Genomic DNA, 22,284 nt, shown 5'->3' on the forward strand with positions numbered 1-22,284 from the left:
AACTTGGTAAACGCAATGAGAGCAACATCCAGAGGGTGTCACAAGTGCACAAAGGCAGAATATTTAATGCAGCACAGAGGCAGGAAGGTTTTCTAGAAGAAATACTGTATAAGTCTTAAAAAAAGAAAAGAGGAGCACCTAGCCCGACAAGAGGCAGAGGACTTATAACTATGAAGATACCATAAACAACTTTAAATGGCAAAATGGCACAGGATTACAGGAGGCTTCCTCAAAGGGTATCCTCTGCTGCTTTGAAATTAAAAGTAGCTATCCAGCACTCATGTCACATTTTGGATAAACTGCTAAAGTATTGGTAGCTATCATTTAAATGTAGATTCTGTCTTCCCCACTCAATAGCATGTCCCTTAAAGATAGTAAGTAGACTTATTCCATACACTACTCATGTTCAGGTCTCAGCTACAGTACCTCCAATATAATAAATGTTCAATAAACATTACCATTGATGATAATAAAGAAGTGACAAGTCATCACATCAGCACAACTAAACCAAAGGCAACTAGAAGAGAATCTCATACAGTCTTACAGATGATTTATACCACTAAACACAGAAACGTCTGGGATCTCTTGAAGTACCTGGGTAGCAGTATTTTCTTCTCTAAGAAGAAGAATTTCAGCTGTCAGAGCATCAATGAGCTCTCGATGATCACCTAACACTTGTTCCAGTTGCTGCCTTGTCTCTACTTCTTTACGCAGTTGGAGCTCACTCTACAAAAACATATCAAATAAACCCCCATCAGTAGCATCATAGCTTGAAAACTAAACTCTTTACTCAAAGCTGTCGAAGAAGACAATACTTACAGGGTATATATGTGACGATAATGAGAATGAAATTTTTTTTTTTTTGAGGAAGATTAGCCCTGAGCTAACATCTGCTGCCAATCCTCCTCTTTTTGCTGAGGAAGACTGGCCCTGAGCTAACATCCGTGCCCATCTTCCTCTACTTTATAGGTGGGACACCTGCCACAGCATGGCCTGCCAAGCGGTGCCATGTCTGCAACCGGGATCTGAACCAGCGAACCCCAGGCTGCCAAAGCAGAACGTGCGCACTTAACCACTGCGCCACTGGGCTGGCCCCGAAATATTTTTATTAAAAGATTTACAATTCATTAAAATGTAGTGCTTTATCTGCTTCCCTTCTTTAAACAGAAGATAATAAACAGAACGGTATACAGAATTAAATAACCACAATCTTCATAGAAGAAAGTGCAGGGAAGAACATATACGTCTTGCTTGACTATATGTAGACCATCTCTAGAAGGATACACTGGTGTCTGGTAATGATAGTTGGCTGCAAGGAAACAAATAGGTTAAATGGAAATTAGAGTGGGAATTGTATTTTTCCTCATACACCGTTCTGTATCTTTGAATTTCATACCACGTGAATGTATCAGCAATTCAAAACTTAAGTTTAAAAATAAAATTTAAAATAAATGATAACAGGTGTAAATGGGTCAGCTTTGTAAAGTGAGTGATTAACTAAAAAGAACCTGCTTGTAAGCCTGTGATACTTTCAGAGAGCCAGAGGTACACCCCTGGAGATTCCTGAATGTCAACACTTTCATAAGTCTGACAGTACAATAAATCTTTCATTAAAACGCAATTTAGGAAGCCAGTTCCAAAGAAATTGAAACACCTGAATTAACTTTTCAGTGGTAAATCAACGTTTTTTAATAACAGACTTTCCTTAAACATTTTTTGCCATATTTAACAAATTTCAATACAAAAATAAATAACCATTTAAATAGATTTTTTTAAAGATGACATACAAAGTTAATTCTAATTCCACAGCATTCTGAGGACTGAGTATTACTCACAAATGAATTAAAGAAACCATTCTTGCTTGTTTTATAAATTATTTTCACAACAACAAAATATCTCCCACTTCAGACACTGAAGTAAAGCCTGTCACCGGTCATACGGATCACATGAAGAATCTTCCTAACCTACGTCTACAGACTACAGGCATTCCACTCTCCAAACTGAACTAAAGTGGCAGGAGAAAGCAGAGAAAAGCAGTGGAATGACGACACATTTAGTAGTTCTAATTAATCTATAACTGCCCAACGGTAATATTATTAGTACATGATATAATTTTATTTATAGCAGATTTACCTAACTATATTTTACTAAAACTCATATTAAAATCCACATCACTTATCTGATGTTACCTGTATCAGGATGTAGAGGGAAATTAAGAGGATGAATCTTTACTCCAGATAATCTAAAACTGAGGTAGTTAAACAAAGCTATTCTAATTTGACTATGCTTTATTTGGAGGTTGCAATAAATTAAGTGTAGATGGAAAAAAGCCCACACATTTCCGCCAGCACTCTGAAGAGGAGACTCTAGGAACCCCATGCTCTCACCTCTTTAAGGTACCGAGTCAGGCGACAGAGGGAGCTCACCAGCGACAGGGTGAAGCCCGTGAGACCCTGACTGCTCTGCGGTCCCTTGACCTCGCGTCCTGTCCACCGCTCGTATTCTTCCACTTCGTGTTCCACGTCACGGATCAAGTGTTTGAGGACATCCAGGCTGGGGTTACTGCTATTTGGCAAGTCTGCAGAGGCTGTGTTGGCTGATAATATGTTTTTCTTCAGCTTGGAAGAAGCATGCAAATCTGGTTTTCTTTTTACTGACAATGACAGAAGTCATTCCATTTTAAGACCAGGAAAGATTATACCCGAAAATCCTTTGACTGTTGTTCACAATTTCTAAAAGGTTTTACAGAAGTTATCACCATTTTCTCATAAATATCTACACAGCTTAAACCAGGTTTATATTATCTATAATGAATGTAATAGAACCATCTTTCTACTGAGTTCCACGGGATAAAAGAAGGCATTTCTTGGCTACCATTCAACAAATTCTAACTTAGTTGGATCCAACTGGATGAGTTTAAGGGAAAAGATATTTACTAAGAGACTAAGATAGCTGTATCAAGTTACATGTTTAATAACTCATCTTTGTAAATTAAGAGAATGAACCTTTATTAAATAGTTGTTTTTGCTTCCTTGAGTTCAGCACTTGTCCCACAACATAGCTTGAGTCTAGAGTTTCAGTAGATTCTTCAGGTTGAAGCCTGCTGTGGATTCTCTTGACAGCACTGGTAGCATTCAGAGCAGCTAAAAGGAAGAATATTTCCAAAAATATCTCAAGTGAACAAAAAAAAATTTTTAAGTATATCAATTGACAAGTCAATCAATGTTTTACTCAATTAGGCCAAGACAGTCAAAACTCAAATAACATTCCTTTAAAATTTACTGTGTTTAAGAAAGAACATAATAAAGCAAGCTACAACTCTGTGAGAAATAATACAACATGAGAACAAACCTTTTTGTTCCCCTGACGGAGGGGCAGGTGAAGGAGCTCTTGGAGGGGTTGTTATTTGTGATTGTGTTGCCATTTTCTGCTGCATTTCAGTCCATAGTTTATTAATTAATTCAGAATTATCTTCCTTTAGTTGGTGGAGAAATCTATTAATTATGAGACAACAAGCTATATTAGAATTAATAAGTGCTATCATTTAAACTTTTCAACTGCTTATATGTTTGATTGGGAGAAACTTTTAACAATTCATAATCAAAGGAAAAACATGTTTTGCTTTAACTTATAAGACAGACAGAGAGTTAAAGTGCCAAGTCTTTTTAGTATTAGAAGGAACCATTCCATCTCCCTCCCACTTTCCCAGCCATGTTGGCTCCTAAAGCAGGTGTTCTGCCCTTTCTGAAGTTGTGTGGTATGGGCTCCATCTTCCCCCTTCTTTCTCTAGAGAAAGTACATGGATTGGTCCCTTCTGGTCTCTCTCTCCTACAATGGAGCCTATCCTCCGAGCACAGTCTCTGCTCATCGCTGAAGTAAAGTGACTGGAGCAGTCTCAGCCCAATGTGTGATGGGGACAGGGGAGAGGGAGCGAGAAGAGCTTCACTGTAGGGGTGGAAGAGCCTTTTGCTGTAATCATCTTTATCACTGATAAAGCTGATATTTTAATCTCCAAAGCTGTCTGATTCCTTTGTCTATTTCTCAATTGCCCTGAGACTTAAATGAGGTAGGGGCCCAAAAAGTGAAAACAACCCAAATGTCCACCAGCTCATAAATGGATAAGTAAAATCTATAATACACATGGTACTATAAAATGACAAAGCTGACTTCAAAAATATCAATCATATCAATAAATATTAAAAGCTGACTTTACCAATTAAAAGAAAAAGATCTTCAAATTGGTTAACAAGGCAAGACCCAATTCTATGTTGAATACAAGAGATACATCTAGAACAAAATAATTAACAAAGGCTCTAAACAAAAGGATGAGCAAAGATGAAAGAGGCAATTAGAAACAAGAAGAAAGCAGAGGTTTCATCACTGATATCAAACAAAGTAGAACTGGAGCTAAAAGGCATCAAATGTGACAGACACTTTTAACGCTAAAAGCCATAATTCACAACGAAGATAGAACACTTATGGACATCCAGGTACCAGAATATACAACAGTCACCTTCATAAGGATGGAGGTATTTGACTCCAAATAGAATTAAATATACTGAAACATCAAATGCAAAGAAAAATAGATAGAAACACACCAATAGTAAAATAACACACTACTCTCAATATAACATAGGGGCAAAAATAAGTAAGGCTATGGAAGAAGTAAACAATAATCAATGTGGTAGATCTTATGGATATATGCATAGAACTTTATACCTTATAAATAGAGAATATACCTTCTTCTCAAGCACACATGGAACATTCACAAAAATCTGATCGTATAATAGGCCACAAAGAAAACATTAAGTTCCACAAGTAGAAATATCGCACCACAAGTAGAAATATTGCAAATCACACTCTGAAGGCAATGTAATAAAACTAGAAATAACAAAACAAAAAACAAAGATGCTCTTCTATCTGAAAACTTAAAAAAAACCTTTCTATTAAATAATTCTTAGATAAAAGAGAAAATATAAACTGAAATTACCTAATTTCTAAAATAACAAAACATTACATATCGAAATGTACAGTGCATATTTAAAGCAGTGATTAGAGGGAAACTGAAAACCTTAAACATGTTTATCAATTAAAAATGAAAGAACGAAAATAAATGTACTAAATTCCCAAACTCAAAAAGCTAGAAAAAATAAAGTAAACCAAAAGAAAGCACAAGAAAGGAAATATAGATAAAAACAAAAATTGACGAGTGGGGGCCAGCCCCATGGCCAAGTGGTTAAGTTCGTACACTCCACTTCAGCAGCCCAGGGTTTCACCAGTTCGGATCCTGGGTGTGGACATCGCACTGCTCATCAAGCCATGCTGAGGCAGCACCCCACATAGCACAACCAGAAGGACCTACAACTAGAATATACAACTATGTACTGGGGGGCTTTGGGGAGAAGAAGAAGAAAAAAAAGAAGACTGGCAATAGATGTTAGCTCAGGTGCCAATCTTTAAAAAAAAAATGAATGAGGAAGAAATCAGAAAAATAGTAGCTCTAATTAATAAGTCAAAATTCAGGTTCTTTGAAAATTTAACAAAATACACAAACCACTAACCAACCTAATTTTAAAAAGGGGGGAGGACCAAAAGAAAAGACAAGGGGGAGATCAGCACTGAAACAGAAGACACTTTTTAGAAGTACAGAAATTATTCGCATACGTCTATGGAAATACACTGATAAATCTAGATGAAATGGATAATATAATTTACCAGTATAATACAATTTACCAAAATTGACCTGAATAGATATAAAAAGCTTAAATAATCCAAACTCCATAGAGGAAATAAAGTTATTACAGCACTTCCCCACAAAAGAGCACCAGGCTCAGTTTCACAGGGGATTTCTACCAAACCTTCAAGGAACATACGGTCCCAATACCATATAAATTGTTCCAGGACTTAAACAATTAGGAAACCTTCCAGATGCTTCTTACGAAATCAAGTATAACACTGTTACCTCAATCTGATATTTTATAGTAAAAAATTTATAGACAATATCACTTATAAATATTAATGCAAGAATACTAAATAAAATATTAACAAACAACATTCAACACCACAATAATGAAAATAATACACCACGGCCAGGTGGCATTTATTTCAAGAATGAAAGAACAGTTCAATATTAAGAAGTCCATAATATAATACACCATATTAATACATCTAAGCAGGAAACTTATATGATTATCTCTATAGAATCTGAAAAAGTCTTTGACAAAATTCAGTTTTAATTTCTGGTTTAAAAAAACACTCAAGAAAATAGGATTTGATAGGTATTTCCTTAGCATTATTAAAAAAACAAACAAACCCTCAGTACTGAAGCCAGCACCTTACTTAAGAGGAAACAATAGAGTCATTTTCACAGATAAGGAAAAACACAAGGATGCTCACTATTTCCACTATTATTTAACACTGTCTTATAGTTACTGCTATATACAAAAGAAACCAACCAGACTTAGAAAACAAATAAAACTATGTCTATTTGCAGAAGACATGAGAGAATATCTGGAAAACCCTAGAAAGTCAATGCTAAAACTAACTCAACCAAGATTCAATAAGGTAGCAGGATACCGATAACACACTGAAATCATTAGCCTTCACAAACACTAGTCAGAAAGTGTAACAGAAGAGAAAACCCCATATAAAAGAGTAACATAAAAACAAAAAGACTTAGGAATAAATTTAACAAGAAATGACCAAAACCTATATGAGAAAAACATTCTTCAAAAACGGAAAAGTAGACTTCAACAAATGGAAAAACATACTTTGTTCTTAGATAGTAAAACAACATAATAGACATCAGTTCTCTCTAGTTAATTTATTAATGTAACAAAAATACTAATAAGCTTTTCCTTGAAGCTAGATAAGTTGATACTAAAGTTCATATGGAAATTAAACATGTAAGAATCATTAAGAAAACTGAAGAAAAAAAGGCTATGAAAGAAGTCTATTAAAACACTATAAACTCCCTCTAATTAAAGCAGTGTTGTGCTGGAGCATGACTAGAGAAACAAAGCCAGCAGACTAGAATAGAAAGTCCAGAAACAGATCAAAGTACACATGGTAATTTATGTACACAGGTAGCATCTCAAGTCAGTGGGCAAGGACAGTCTTTTTAATAAATGCTTTTGGGGCAACTGGATTGCCATTTAGGAAAAGATAAAAATTGGATCCATAGCTCATACTATATACCGAAATAAACTCTAAGTGGATCAGAGAACTAAATATAAAAAATAAAAGCACACGAGTATTAGAAGAAAACATGAGTGAACTCCTCTAAAATCAGTTTTAGGAAAGAATTTCAGAGTATGACTCAAGATCTAAAAGAACAAAAATGAATGATAAATTCAAACTGTATATACGTTTTTTAAATCTTTCACTTGGTAGGGAAAGAAAAAAGCCACAGCAAATTGAAAAGACAACAAACTGGGAGAAAATATAACATATTACACAGATAAAAGGCTAATATCTTTAATATGGAAAGAACACTCACAAATTAAGAGAAAAAGAACAAAACTCTAAAAGAAAAGCAGATAAAAGACATGAACAGACAATTCATTGTAATGTCCCTTAAATATATGAAAAGATTTGCATATGAAAAGATTTTCACTCAGAAGAGAAATGCAAAGTAAAACTATACTGAGATAGCATTTCTCACGAATGAAATCAACAAAAATGAAAAAGTCTGACAACACACTCTGGTGTAGGCACTCTTGTATATTTCCAATGGGACTGGAAAATACTACAACCCCCATAAAGCAGACTTCATCAATTTTTAACAAAATTACATAGTATTTACCTTTTAACTCAAAAATCCTACTTCTGGCAATTTACCCCAAATATGGACCTCCAATAATATAAAAACACATATGCACAAGTTATTCACCACAGAATTCTTGTAATTGAAAAACACTGGAAAGAACTTGAATGCTCCTATATATGGTGTTGGGAAAACTGGATAAAAAGGTGCAAAAGAATGAAATTGGATCCCTATATTACACCATTCACAAAAATTAACTCAAAACGGATTAAAGACTTAAACATAAGAGCTGAAATGTAAAACTCCTAGAAGAAAATATAGGGGGAAAAAAGTCCCTTGGCATTGCTCTTGGAAACAATTTTTTGGATCTGAAGACCAAAGCACAAGCAACAAAAGCAAAAATAAAGTGAGACGACATCAAACCAAAAAGCTTCTGCACAGCAAAAGAAATGGTAAACAAAATGAAAAACCAACCTATGGAATGGGAGAAAATACCTGCAAATCATATATCAGATAATGGGTTAATACCTAAAATATATAAAGAACTGATACAACTCAATAGCAAAAAACAATCCAATAAAAAAATGGGCAGAGGAACTGAACATTTTTCCAAGGAAGACATACAAATAGCCAACAGGTACATGAAAAAAGTACTCAACACCACTAATCATGAGGGAAATGAAAATCAAAACCACAATGAGATACCACCTCACACCTGTTAGAATGACTGTCATCAAAAAGAGAAGGATAAATGCTAACGAGGATGTGGAGAAAAGAGAATGCTTGCGCACTGTTGATGGGAATGTAAATTGGTGCAGCCACTTTGGAAAAAAGTGTGGAGGTTCCCGAAAAATTAAAAATATAACTACCATACAATGCAGCAATTTCACTTCTGGGTATTTATCCAAAGGAAATGAAAACAGGATCTTGAAGAGATATCTGCACTCCCATGTTCATGGCAGCATTACATAAGCACAATAGCTAAGATATGGAAACAACCCAAGTGTCTGTCAACAGATGAATGGATAAAGAAGATGTGATATATACATACAATGGAATATTAGTCAGCCATGAGAAAGAAGGAAATCCTGCCATTTGTACAAGGTGGATGAACCTTGAGAGAATTGTGATAAGTAAAATAAGTCAGGCAGTGAATATTAATACTGTGTAATATCACTAACATGTGAAAATCTAAAGAGTCAAACTCACAGAAACAGAGAGTAGATTGGTGGTCACCAGGGGCTAGGGGTGGGGAAATGGGGAGATGGTAAAACGGAAAAAATTTCTAGCTATAAGATGAATAACTTCATACTGTACTTCATGTATAACATGGTGATTATAGCTAATAATATTGTACTATATACTTGAAAGCTGCTGAGTGAGTAGATCTTAATTGTTCTCACCCCAAAAAAGAAATGGTAATTATGTGATGTGATGGAGGTACAGCTAACACTGTGGTGGTAATCATTTTGCAACATACAAGTGTATCAAATCAACATGTTGTACACATTAAACTTACACAATATTATATATCAATTATATCTCAATAAAGCTGGGGGAAAAAAAGAAAGAGAAATTCTTGGACAGAAGGGAAGCACTGTAGATATTTATGCCATATATACATACCTGTCTGTATTCATGTTAGACTGAGAGTCAACAGAGTTATCCAATTCATTCTCACTGTCTTCTGACTGGCTGTTAACAGTTCCTTCTTCTTCATTATCGACTTCATTAAGAGCCTTTCTCAAAACAGCAATAAAAGTAACAAGTGTATATAAACATTCATCCTTTCCTTCTTTTTTTCATAACAGAAGAGAGGTCCCTCCTTCGAAGCTAATCCCTCCACATGTGTTCTAGAACGCAAACCCTCTCTGCTCCACGAAGAGCCCCTTCTCTCTCCTCTATCTTCAACTTCTCTCTCTACTGGCTTCAGCTCATCCACATTTAAATGTGAGAGACTATGACTATCTGAAAGCTAACTTTTTAATAAGTGCCAAACCATAAGTGGTTTTCGGCTAGGAATGTGGCTAACGGGTTTTGGCTATTTAAAATATGTGTAGCATTCTACTTAATTGCCTTTATAAGTAGAAAAGAGTACACATGTCATGTCTTTTATGATTCTGACTTTGTAATTCCCAGGATCATCCCTCTAACTGATGATCTTTGTTTCATAGAAGATACAAACAACTTAGCAAATTGCATTAAACAGGTACTGAGTCCTGGTCATTCCTAAAAAGTTGTATTTATTTTAGTATTAAATTCTTCATGGGCTTTTTAAAAATGTTTTCTATCTCAAAATTCTCAACATTTTGATTAAGAGGTCCAATTGGGTGAGGATACAGCGAATTAATGTTTTACTACTATAATATAATTTTCCCACGTGACTGTCAATAAATTCCAAGTTTCCTGGGTAGCTACTTTTTCAACATACTAATACATTAGAAGGGACTAACACTTAATGAAGAACTATAATCTGGTATTATGCGAGGCACTTTGCATAACTTATCTCAGCTGATCCTCACAACAACTGTAGCAGGTATGTTCTATTTCTATTTAACAAAAAACAAAAAAACAAAAACACTCTGAACCAACTCAGAGCCCTTAAGAAATCAACTCACGATCAAACAGCTAGTAAGCAGCTGAACATGAACACAGATCCACCTGACTCCAAAGTGGGCAGTGCAGAGACTTCCTGCTGTTTCCAAACCGGCAGACGGTGGCACAGTCTTAGGGAGCCAGGGAGCCTGGACTGAATGCCATCTCTGATGCCAATAGCTATATATGTAATCTTGAACAAGTCACTTAATTTCTCTGAGCCTCAGTTTTTTATCTGCTGAATGGGGATAATAATAGTGCCTACCTCCTAGGTAAACACTCAATAAACGTCAGCTATCGTCGTCCAGTCCTATCTCATTTAGTACAAACATTACTCACAGAAAATGCAATACGCTTGAGCGAGAACAATTCTAGCAGCCACGACTTGGTATTTGTTCATAGCTAAGCTTCTGGAACGTCTACCACAATGCCTGCATCAACTTAAACTTAATTTCAGCATGAGCGTCGTGGCTGTGAGCAGAGCACATTACCTGAGGCTCCACAACAGACTCACTGAGGATGGCCTGGGTGACAGGGTCTTGATTTACCACGATGGGACCTTGAGAGGAATCGGGAGCCACTGTTACATTAGGAAACGCTGCACAAGGAAGACAAGTAATGACGATTTTGTTTCATTTAACTAAATTGACTTCACAAGAACTATACACTGCCATAGGTTTGTATCATTATATGAAAATCCTAAATCATAATAATAGCAACTCACATACTGCTTACTATACCAGACACTGTGTTAAACGCGTTCACATAAATCATTTTACCCTCACAAAAGCCCATGAGCTTGTTACTATTAATATTTTACAGATCAGTAAACTGAAACTCAGAGATGGGAAGCAACTGGCCCAGAGTCACACTAATAAGAGGCCACCCCAGGTTCAAATCTTGAACGAAAAACTAATGATCTGTTTTTAGGGATTAAGATAAACAATGGATTATAACCACATTAAAGTGAACAACACTGTGTATCTGACAAGAGGCAAAGTTCCTTTTAGAGAGACTGAAGTTGTTTTAGGTTTCAAATTAAGCTTTACTCAAATTACATATAAACAGATACTTTAATTATATGATAATTTAATATTAATAAACTGAAAATTGTCATTTTAAATTATAATATCTTATACATTTCACCATAAAATATTTTAGTAAGTAATAACAATTTACCTTTCTTTAGCTAAGCAGTTTGTAATAGTTAATATTCTAAGTGAAAAGTAAACAAATTATAATGAATCTATGCCTAACATTTGTATGCTATCTACTTTAGAATACTTGTAATATAAATAATAAGATGCCTGAAAAAAGATTTCAAATTCTTCCAAATAGCTAGCTGTGGGCTACGGTTAACAAAAAGAAGCTTTTGTTTGAATTGAATATTTTACCTGTGCGCCTACGAGGAAAATCAACAAACAGATCTTTTGCTGCAGCCATCAAATGATCAGATTTTTCCAATACATCCTGCATCTGGTATTGATCAGAAAGAATCTAGACACAGGTTAATGATAAATATTATTATTCAGAAAAAAATATAAATATTTATCAATTCACGAAGGAAAAGTCCAAAGACACAGAGCATAAAAATAACCATAGGCCACTACCTTCCTAAGAGCCTTCAGTGGCAATATCCTTAAGTACCAGTAGATGGAGCTATTACAATAATCAGTGGATTTCAAATACTTGGCTACAATCCAAACCAAGAAATAAGCGATTAAATTGTGACCCAGTATACACACAAATGTAAATGTAAACATATAACAAAATAAAAGTTTTACTTAATCTTACTCTTTGAGAACCACTCTATTTTCTTTTTAGTTTCTGTTCTTTTTTTAAAAAAGAAGATGGTTTCAACCCCCTAACTTGACTTCACAATCCATTAACAAGTTGTGATCCACAGTTTGAAAAACACTAATTAAAGAAAGGAATCTTTGAGCCATAGACTTAGAGGTGTTTCAATCACTAAAGTGACTTCATACTCCAGGAATGGGTCATGACCTATAACTTAAAAAAACATGATGCAAGACACAAGTTTTGGGGCATTAAACACAAAAGTGATGCTTCTGCATTTATAATCAAGTTGAGTTTTTATCCTGGAGAGATGAGAACTCAAAAAATACTACTACAGTAGGGCCTTTGATTATGCACTTTCAACTTAACTTTCACAATTACAAGCAAGGATGCACAGGCTGGCATAAAAGGTCAACTCAACCCATCACCACCAGATGGTGCTCTTAACTTGAAAGGAGTCTCGAAATTGGAAACTGCCCAGTTTCCAACAGACTCAAATCAATAAAACATCCAGGAACAAACGCTCTTCACCAGAACTTCTCTAGACCATGGAAATAAGTAGACAATATGACCTCAGTTATTGTTTTAGGACACTGAGAAAAATAACAAGAATCACATTCTGACTTTTTCCCTTCTTCCCCTGCTTTGGCCAAGCAGGTTGGCTGGCTCAGCTGGTGAGAATAAAGTCCTGAATTTGTTCTTTCCACAAACAGTAAGATTTGGAGTTGGAGAAGGCAAAAAGCACATTTGGAGGCAGAAGACTGGCATCTTTGGCCCAGTCAAGAGATACTAAGCAAAATCCGACCTCGTTAACCTTAGTTTCCTGAGGTGTAAATGAAGATAGGACCACCTCCCCAACCCCACGGGAGTGTTGTGGACACAACAAAAACCTGCGTACCACTCTAGAGGTATTTGAGAATGGCGTTACAGCTTAAATTATACCATCCCATGAACCAAATTTCTATCCCTGGTTAGCCACCTTGCACGTACATGCAATTGGAGCTTAGAAAAGAGAGTAAATGAAGTATTATAACCTACCACGTACTAAAAAATTTACATAGAGAATATTTCCTAATGGCAGGTTTAAGAGTTTACAATAAAAAAAGAAAAACCTGGAGCCAGCCCAGTGGTGCAGTGGTTAAGTGCACATGTTCCGCTTCAGCAGCCCGGGGTTTGCCAGTTAGGATCCTGGGTGCGGACATGGCACCGCTTGGCAAGCCATGCTGTGGTAGGTGTCCCACATATAAAGCAGAGGAAGATGGGCACCGATGTTAGCTCAGGGCCAGTCTTCCTCAGCAAAAAGAGGAAGATTGGCAGCAGATGCTAGCTCAGGGCTAATCTTCCTCAAAAACAAAAAAAAGAAAAACCATTGACCTCCTATCAAAATAAAGAGATATAATTGACAGAAGCAGATTATGGAGGAACAATTTTACCATATCAAGACCGGATATTAATTATAATGAGGTCTCCAGGAAAGCTGCTACCTTCTGCTGGTCTCTGTCCAGACTCCTCAGGACAGATGGTTTGAGTGGCCAGAGAAAAGTGCATTGGCTTTCCTTTGCTTTTCCTAGATTTCTTTATCACCTGTCTGATAAAACTCACCCTCTTGACAGGTAAACCAATCTCTGCATATCACTTCCCCAGGTGGGTCTGCAGAGCACAAAGCCAAACTTATGAGTAGCGGGACACATTTAGATTTTCAAAGGATCAGTCAAGTTCCCTCCAAAAACATGATTGGAAACTTCTCACTCTAGCACTTTTGTTCTCTGGTAATAAAAGCCAGATGGAATTGGGAAATTACAAAGAGACTCGGGAAGTTACTAAACTTTTGGAATTTACAAAATTTTTAACCAAAGCCTCCCTCTCCCTGATTTGGATTTGGACTCTTTTTGCTTTTCCCATGGCACAGGTGCATTACAGAGAAAATGCAATCTAAGATGATGCTGGCCAAAGAGCTTTCCTCTTAATTTACGTTATTCTAGGAGCCGTGCTCCTGGGGGATGGGTCCTGGGAGCTGTAACACATAACGATAATGCCTGGGTGGATATGCCCAAGCAGGCTTCTTCCTTTGGTACCATCACATCCCTTAACAGAGACGTTACAAATTAAGCAACATCAAAATAATAACTGCACATATCCTTTGACTCAGCAATTCCACTTTTAAGAATTTATCCTATGAGTATACGTGTACTCAAAAACATATTCAAGGATATTCATTACATTATTTACAGTGACAAAGCAGGAAAAAATCTCTGGGTGGCAGACACTGCTATTACCCACTGATATCCTTTCTTTCCATTTTCCCTTTAACAGCAGAACTCCCAAGTTTCAGCAAAGTACATAGCTAGATTGCCTAACCATCCTCACAGGTGAGAACAGTCAGGTGATGCATTTCTGGACAATGGCATATAAGCCAGAACTTGTGGGTGGTATGTAAAAGCAGTAGCACGCATTCTCTTTCCCACTTCATGCTGGCTGGGATACAGCTGAAGGGAGCTAGAACAGCCATTCTGTACTCAGAGATGGAGGCCCTGCAATGAAGGACCACAGAGCCCCCTAGCTCTGAACTGTTTCTTAAGAGAAGAATTGATTTGTTTTGTTTAAACCACTATAATTTGGGGCATTTTTTTTCCAGAAGCTTAAAAAATACTCTACTACATACCCTACATGTCCACTAATAAAGCACTGAATAAATAACTGGGGTACAACTATATACTACATGGCCACTAAAAAAGAAATAGTAGGTTTCTAAACAGCGACATGGAATAACCTCCAAGATGCAGTGTTAAATGGAAATATCTGAATCTCACTAACAGTAGAGGTTCCTAACCCTGGCAACATATTAAAATTATGTAAGAACTGTCTAAAAATACCTAAGTGGGGCTAAATCCCAGGTTCACTAAATCAGAATAGCCAGAATACAGATATGTCTGGGTCCACAGTTTTTTTTTTAAAGAACTTTTTACCTTTTTTTTGGTGAGGAAGCTTAGCACTGAGCTAATATCTGTTGCCAATCTTCCTCTTTTCTTTTTCCTTTCTCCCCAAAGCCCCAGTACAAGTTGTAAGTCCTTCTAGTTCCTCTATGTGGGATGCCACCACAGCATGGCTACTGACAGACAAGTGTGTGTAGGTCCGCGCCTAGGACTCAAACCAGTGAAACCTGGGCTGCCAGAGTGGAGTGGGAGAACTTAACTACTAGGCCACGGGGCCGGGCCCCAGACATCGTTATTTTTTTAATGGAAGTTCTCAACCCTGAGTGATTCTAATGTGCAGTCAGGGTTGAGAAACACTACACTAGAGCCTGAGGAAGCAGCACCACAGAAAGAAGGCAGAGAAACTTCACGCATCCTCTCTCACCACTCTTCTGTCAACCCCGACTTCCACCACATCTGTTTCTTGTATAAGAAATTCAGGACATGAACAGAAGCTACTCAGGAGGGGAAACAGAAGCCCAGAGTCACCTCAAAGGGGCTGCCTTGGGCCAGATCTGAGTTCTTAGGCCCTTCACTGAGAATTGTCACATAACATTTAAACATACATGACTTGGCCAAGATTACCAAAAGATACTTATCTGTAAAGGACCATTTTCTCTCCATCCACTGTTCTTCTCACAAGCTCATGTAAACATTTATTTGGGAGATATAATGCTCCCTGATGATATATAAGATCAAGACTTTGCATTTTGCTAAGAAGCCTAATGAATTCCTCAAAAGACAGAGTGTGATTGAAAGCTGCAGTGAAAGGTCACCCAGCCAGCCAAGGGCCACGAGCTTCAACACTGAACAGGAAGCAGCACTGCAGACAACACACATCTCTTCTACAATGATTTCAGCCCAAATAAAAGAAGGGTTTTTTGCTGCAGTTTCCTTTTATTTCCCATATTGTTTAATCCTACACACCTGATTACTTATCCAAACACCCTACATCTGGCAAAAGATTAAGCCAAAGACAAGCAGCTTGCTAACTTACTTGTTGGACAAGTACACAACCTTTTTTTTTTCTGCAAAGTAATCTAACAGCACAGCTGTTGAACTGAGAAAAATAATTACAGCAGCTTATATATATATGGCACTAATTATGTGTCAAGGACTGTGCTAGTCAGTTTATTCTATCACTGAAATCTTGTAACAATACAATCAGACAAGGAGTGTCATTCTCATTTAAAAGATGAGAAAATTCAAGCTGAGAAGTTAATAATTAGTTTAAGGTCACACAGCTAGTAAGCTGTAGAGCAGAAATGCAAACACCAAAGCAGACTCTAGTCGTTACTCCACTGCTTTCTTCGAAGTCCACGTGTAGATCACTGTATAAGGACGCAGTAACCACCAGAGCCTCTCCAATGTGAATCAGATTTGGGGGAAAAGAAAAAAACTATGTCTTTCTTCTCTTTCTAATTTCAGATAACGCAGTGTAGCATTACCTCCTTCATGAGAGACAGTCTCCGTTTCTCAAGATTAGAAACTTCTGGCTTCTGCTTCTTCCATTTTCTCCTCAAAGCTTTCTCTTGGAGTTCCCAGTGTACAAATGCTCTATTCTTCGATTTGTGTATTTCATGACGACGTATCTAAACAGAAGAAAAATATAAGAGAATGTGTCAGGAATAAAGAACTTGCTTATTCCAATAGTGGGACCACCAAACAAAGTTCACCTTTTTTATATTTTCTGGTTGAACGTATGTATTTTTATATATATTCATGGCCAAAATTTTCAGTCTTCTAAATTTTCAGAAATGATTTTTAAAAAAAGAAGTATCTAAAACTAGTAAACCTAGATAAAAGATAAAATGAAAAGAATATTAATTTCTACTTCCTTCATATAAGACTATCCAATAAACTAGTGTTTTTAAACTGCAGTTTAGGACATATTTAATGTGTAGTAAAATAAATTAGTGGATCAAAACCAATGGGTTTTTTTGGCTTTTTCTTAAGGTATGCTTTTTGGTGAGGAAGATTGGCCCTGAGGTAACATCTGTTACCAATCTTCTTTTTTTTTCTCCCCTCCCCAAAGCCCCAGTACATAGTTGTATATCCTAGTTGTAAGTCCTTCTGATTCTTCTATGTGAGATGCTGCCTCAACGTGCCTTGATGAGCAGTGCATAGGTCCGTGCCCAGGATCTGAACCGGTGGACCCCAGGCCGCCAAAGCGGAGCGTACAAACTTAACCACTATGCCACCAGGCCGGCCCCAAAACCAACGTTTTTTAAATAAATAGAACATAGAAGTGAAAATATTAAGAGTACATCGCACATAATGAAGTTAATAATTATTTTGTTAAACTTTTCAAGCACATGTGTGTGTATACATGCAGTTATACACACACATACACACAGACGGATCACAATGTAAAAGGCACAAAACCCACTGTGTCACCTTTGGCAAGACACACTCACTTCATGATACTGACATCACTACCAAGAACTAAGCCCTGCAACAGCTGCATATGGAAGTGGGTCCCTGGAGATGCAGAACTCCAGGGAGGTGTTCTTCCTGAAGCAGAAGCAGAGACACAAGGCACAGCTTAAGAGTTAGAGGGGAGGAGTTCACTGAGTGACTGAAGAATAACAGCAGACGTTGGCTTCACACCAACTCCAGTACTCAGAACTAGGAAGATGAACAAAACCTGTAAGTCATCTGATGAAATGTACACTGAGTTTTTACCATGTAAGTAAAAAATCAGTCCATTAAGAGACTAAGAACCAAACAAGGATTCTGGTTCACAAAAAATAAATGAAGATGACATTTTTGAGATGATTGGGGAAATGTGAATATGGATTGGGAATTAGGTAATACCAAAAAATTACTATTACTTTCGTTAGGGGTGAGAATGGCATTGTGGTTATATAAGAAAATGTCTACATTTTTTAAAATGCAAACTGAATATGTAGGCACAAAATGACATGTTCTCCGGGATTTGCTTTAAAATGCTTTAGCAAAGAAGAAAAGGGTATGATAAATGAAACAACTATGGCAAAACTTTCCTAACTATTATATCTGGGTGAACAGTGTATGGGAGTTCTTTATACTTTTGTCTCTACTCTCAAGCAAATTTGAAATTGTCAACCTACAAAAACAGAAATCAGCTTGAGAGGCAAAGCATTTATCTGGGATCAAAGAATTGCAATTCAGGGAGCAAAGATTCAGGTAGAAACCCAAATAATGTCCCAATTACAGGAGAGGGGCTTAGGGTTTTTATGGGAAAAAGGGAGGATAAGGCGAGTTGTATTAGAGTTCACTGGCGCTAGATGAGGTTAGGCTAGGTTTGTACTTCACAGATTGGCCTGAGGTTGGATCATCAGGCAAAAGGCTAGCCCTGTACTTCATTGATTGGTTGGCAATCCAGTCATCAGCAAAGTCCAGTTCCATCCATTCTTACAGACAGGATATTCTCGTCCTTACTGACTTCTTGGAATGTCAGCGGTTTGGTCCAGTTTGGAAGATAAAGAAAACAAGACATGTAGGCAATTTCTCTGAAATGGCTGCTCTGGCTCTATTTTAATATGGCTCCACTTATGCCATCTTTCACAAAATTTTTCATAATAAAAAAAATTTTAAGTCAGTTGGGCATTATTATCCTCAACAAACATTTAATGAGTACCTACTAGGATTAAGATTCCTAGGCCCACAAAGATGTATGAGATATGGTCTCTATCCTTCAAAAGCATTAATAATCTGCCCAGGGAGATTGGGCATATACATATAAAGATAAATGATATATATTAGATGGCATATGCTCAATGCCTTATGTAGGTAGTAAGTACAACAACAGTCCAGAAGAGATAGCAACTGTTGGGCAGCTTCAAAGAGTAGGACTTTACATTTACACAAAGTTATAATAATCAAGAGAGTATGGTACTGGCATAAGGTCAGACATATAGATCAATGGGATAGAATTGAGAGTCTAAACTAAGCTCTTATATTTATGGACAATCGATTTTCAACAAGGGTGCCAAGACAATTCAATAGGAAAAGAACAGTCTTTTTGGTGCTTGGACAACTGGATATCCATTTACAAAGAATTAAGTTGGACCCCTACCACACACCATATACAAAAAGTAACTTGAAAAGGATCAAAGACCTAAACATACGAGCTAAAACTATAAAAGTCTTAGAAGAAAACAGAGGAGTAAATCTTTGTGAACCTTGGGTTAGACAATGGTTTCTTAGATATGACACTAAAACCACAGGTAACAAAAGAAAAAATAGATAAATTGGACTTTATCAAAATTTAAAACTTTTGTGCTTCAAAGAATACCATCAAGAAAGTGAAAAGACAACCAACAGAATGGAAAAAATTGTATGCAAATCATATATCTCATAAGGTACTTGTATCCAGAACATACAAAGAACTCTTACAACTCAACAACAAAAACACAAATAATCCAACTTTATTTTAATTTTATTTTTTTGCATCCCTCCTTTCATCAAGCCCAGTTCATGGTAGTCACATGTTTCCTCTGGCAATTTTAAAATGACTAAAGGATCTGAATAGACATTTCTCCAAAGAAGATACTACAAATGGCCAATAAGCATAGGAAAGGCTGCTCAACATCATTAGTCATTAGGGAAATGCAAATCAAAACCATAATGAGATTCCACTTTACACTGCCTAGGAGAGCTAAAACCAAAAAGATGACAATAACAACCGTTGACAAGGGATGTGGAGAAATTTAAACCCTCATACACACTGGTGAGAATGCAAATGGTGCAGCCACTTTGGAAAATAGTTTGGCAGTTCCTCAGAAAGTGAAGTAAAGAGATAACATACAACTCAGCAATTATACTTCTAGGTATGTACTCAAAAGAACAAAGAACAAATGTTCGCACAAAAACTGGCACATGAACGTTCACAGCAGCATTATTCATAACAGCCAAAAAGCGAAAACAACCTAAATGTCCAACAACCGACGAATGGATAAATAAAATATGGTACATCCATACAATGGAATAGTGTGTGGCAATAACAAGGAATGAAGTACCAATACATGCTACAACATAGGCGAAACTTGAAAACATTATGCTAAGATAAGAAGCTAGATACAGAAGGACACATACTGTATTCCATTTATACGAAATGTCCACAATAGGGAAATCCACAGAGACATAAAGTAGATTAGTTGTTACCAGGGATTGGGAGGAGGGAGAGCACAGGGAGTGACTGTTAATGGGTACAAGATTTCCTTTTGGAGGAGATGAAAGTATTCTAAAATTAGAAAGTGATGATGGTTGCATAACTCTGTGAATATACCAAAAACCAATGAATTATACACTTTAAAAGGGTGGATTTCATGGTATGTGAATTATATCTCAACAAAACTTCTGTATAAAGAAAAACCTATAGTAGAAATTTTCTTTAAAAGTAAGACTTGAACTAGGATAAAGAAGCAAAGTAAGATTTGAACAGGTGGGGAAGAAGGTAGGGAAACTGTTCCAAGTAAGGACAAGAGCATGATTTGGGGCGCAAACGTGAAACTATATATGGCATGTTCAAGGAATAAACTACTACATCGACTAGACCAGTATGCTTGTATACAGAAGTAATAGTAAATAATGCTGGAGATATTGATAGCAAGAAAAAGACAATAGATGTGTACAGGACCACACTGGACCAGGGCGATTTGAACTGTAAACCAGACCCATCTAATGAAATTCTGATACACACTAATTGATATTCCTAGGTAAGACTAGGAAGTCTAGAAGATATGCTTTTTGACTTTATATAGACATAAGCAAGATTAAATATAACTGAACAACTCCAGGAAGGGCCTCTGGTTTCTATTTGGAAGGTTAGAAACCAAATATCAAATAAACATTAACAAATCTTAACTTCTGATATTAAACTTACCAGATCTTCAGGAGTTGCCCGATGAACTGTTAGATCATTCACAGTATTCTGCAAAAAAGATGAACTTTCTTTAAAAGAAAAAAAGGTTTCTTAGAAAATATTAGTACGTACTGGATTTTTTTAATAGGATTTCAATGTTTATTTTCTCTCTTTGGGTAATTTTCTTATGGGAAAAATTCTCTTTAGGTTAAAAAAACTACTTGAAATCAGTTTTAGTTTATTTATGATGAACTGACTTTCCTTTTTTTCAAAAGGCTTCTTTCATTATCTTAAGCCTTCTGTACATTTTTCTCCTACATGTCAGATGGGTCTCAGTTAAAAGACTGTGTATTTAATTAAGCATGCTACCCTCCAAGAAACCTTTCTTTGAAGAGTTAAGGGGTTTTATCATCACATTTTAGCAAGATAAAACTGCTATCTTAAATTGAAATAAAATTATTTATTTTATATCTTTACATAATATACATGTATTTATTTAAATTAAAATGTTAGTTTTATTATTGAAACTTCTTACCATACTTTTTTCACATTGTTCAGAAAGTTATGTCATGCCTGTGAGCAGATATTGTTGGTTTGTGTGTATTTAGGCATGAGTATGTACTGGATTTTCATGGCTGAAAATGGATTCAAAATCCTGGGACCAAGACTTTCTTACTAGGAACCAGTATTCTCAATTTAAATATTAATATGGATTACTTTTAGGTGTCTTACAGAAAATAAGCACTAAATTCACCAAGCAGGAATACATTATATTAAAACCATGAATAAAACAGGGTAGGATACAATTCAAAATGAGTAAGTTTAACTAAAGTTCAAACTATATTCCATGGAATGGGGCACCTCTAAAGATTCCTAAAAGACAGACTGTGACCACTCTGGAGAGGTTCAATTTGTGTCCATGCAAACATCTTAAGCATAGAACCTTCCAAAAGGAGAGATGAAGTTTGAGGGCACCGGACAACTTCGTAAAATGTGAAAACAGTCACTTAAATAAAAAGGCACCAAACCCAGATGGCAGAACTACCACATTACACAACTCCAAGAGGAACCATTAACATCCTAGTCCATGAAAATAGTATCCCTTGAAATTGTGCAGTGCACAGCCTGCACAGCTCAAAGCAGCAGCCTTGCTTTTCGGCCCTTTCCAAAATGACCTCAGCCATTTTGTTACACAGATTTCCTAAGGCAAATCTGGGAAAGAAACAAGTTAGAATTTTACTTCTAAGAGAAATACACAATTGAGCCTGGTGAAATAGCTTCTGATGTATTTAAAGACTTAACTTTTT

General features: G+C 36.4%; 1 protein-coding gene across 5 annotated transcripts in view; it reads right to left on the reverse strand.

The window, feature by feature from the left end:
- SPICE1 (spindle and centriole associated protein 1) overlaps window positions 1–22,284 on the reverse strand; it is a 50,528-nt gene that overhangs the window by 17,997 nt on the left and 10,247 nt on the right. For 4 of the 5 annotated variants that reach the window (XM_046659578.1, XM_046659579.1, XM_046659581.1 and 1 more), the window contains exons 3-11: window positions 20,999–21,046; window positions 16,578–16,721; window positions 11,755–11,857; window positions 10,852–10,958; window positions 9,392–9,504; window positions 3,352–3,494; window positions 3,006–3,143; window positions 2,388–2,653; window positions 595–726 (exon numbers count right to left, since the gene is read on the reverse strand). In XM_046659578.1, coding sequence (XP_046515534.1) covers window positions 595–726; window positions 2,388–2,653; window positions 3,006–3,143; window positions 3,352–3,494; window positions 9,392–9,504; window positions 10,852–10,958; window positions 11,755–11,857; window positions 16,578–16,721; window positions 20,999–21,046 — 1,194 coding nt within the window. The remainder of the gene's footprint in view (window positions 1–594; window positions 727–2,387; window positions 2,654–3,005; window positions 3,144–3,351; window positions 3,495–9,391; window positions 9,505–10,851; window positions 10,959–11,754; window positions 11,858–16,577; window positions 16,722–20,998; window positions 21,047–22,284) is intronic. The other variant, XM_046659583.1, reaches the window with a different exon arrangement.

This window comes from Equus quagga, chromosome 4, assembly GCF_021613505.1.
Source record: "Equus quagga isolate Etosha38 chromosome 4, UCLA_HA_Equagga_1.0, whole genome shotgun sequence".
In the NCBI taxonomy this organism is placed as follows: domain Eukaryota; kingdom Metazoa; phylum Chordata; class Mammalia; order Perissodactyla; family Equidae; genus Equus; species Equus quagga.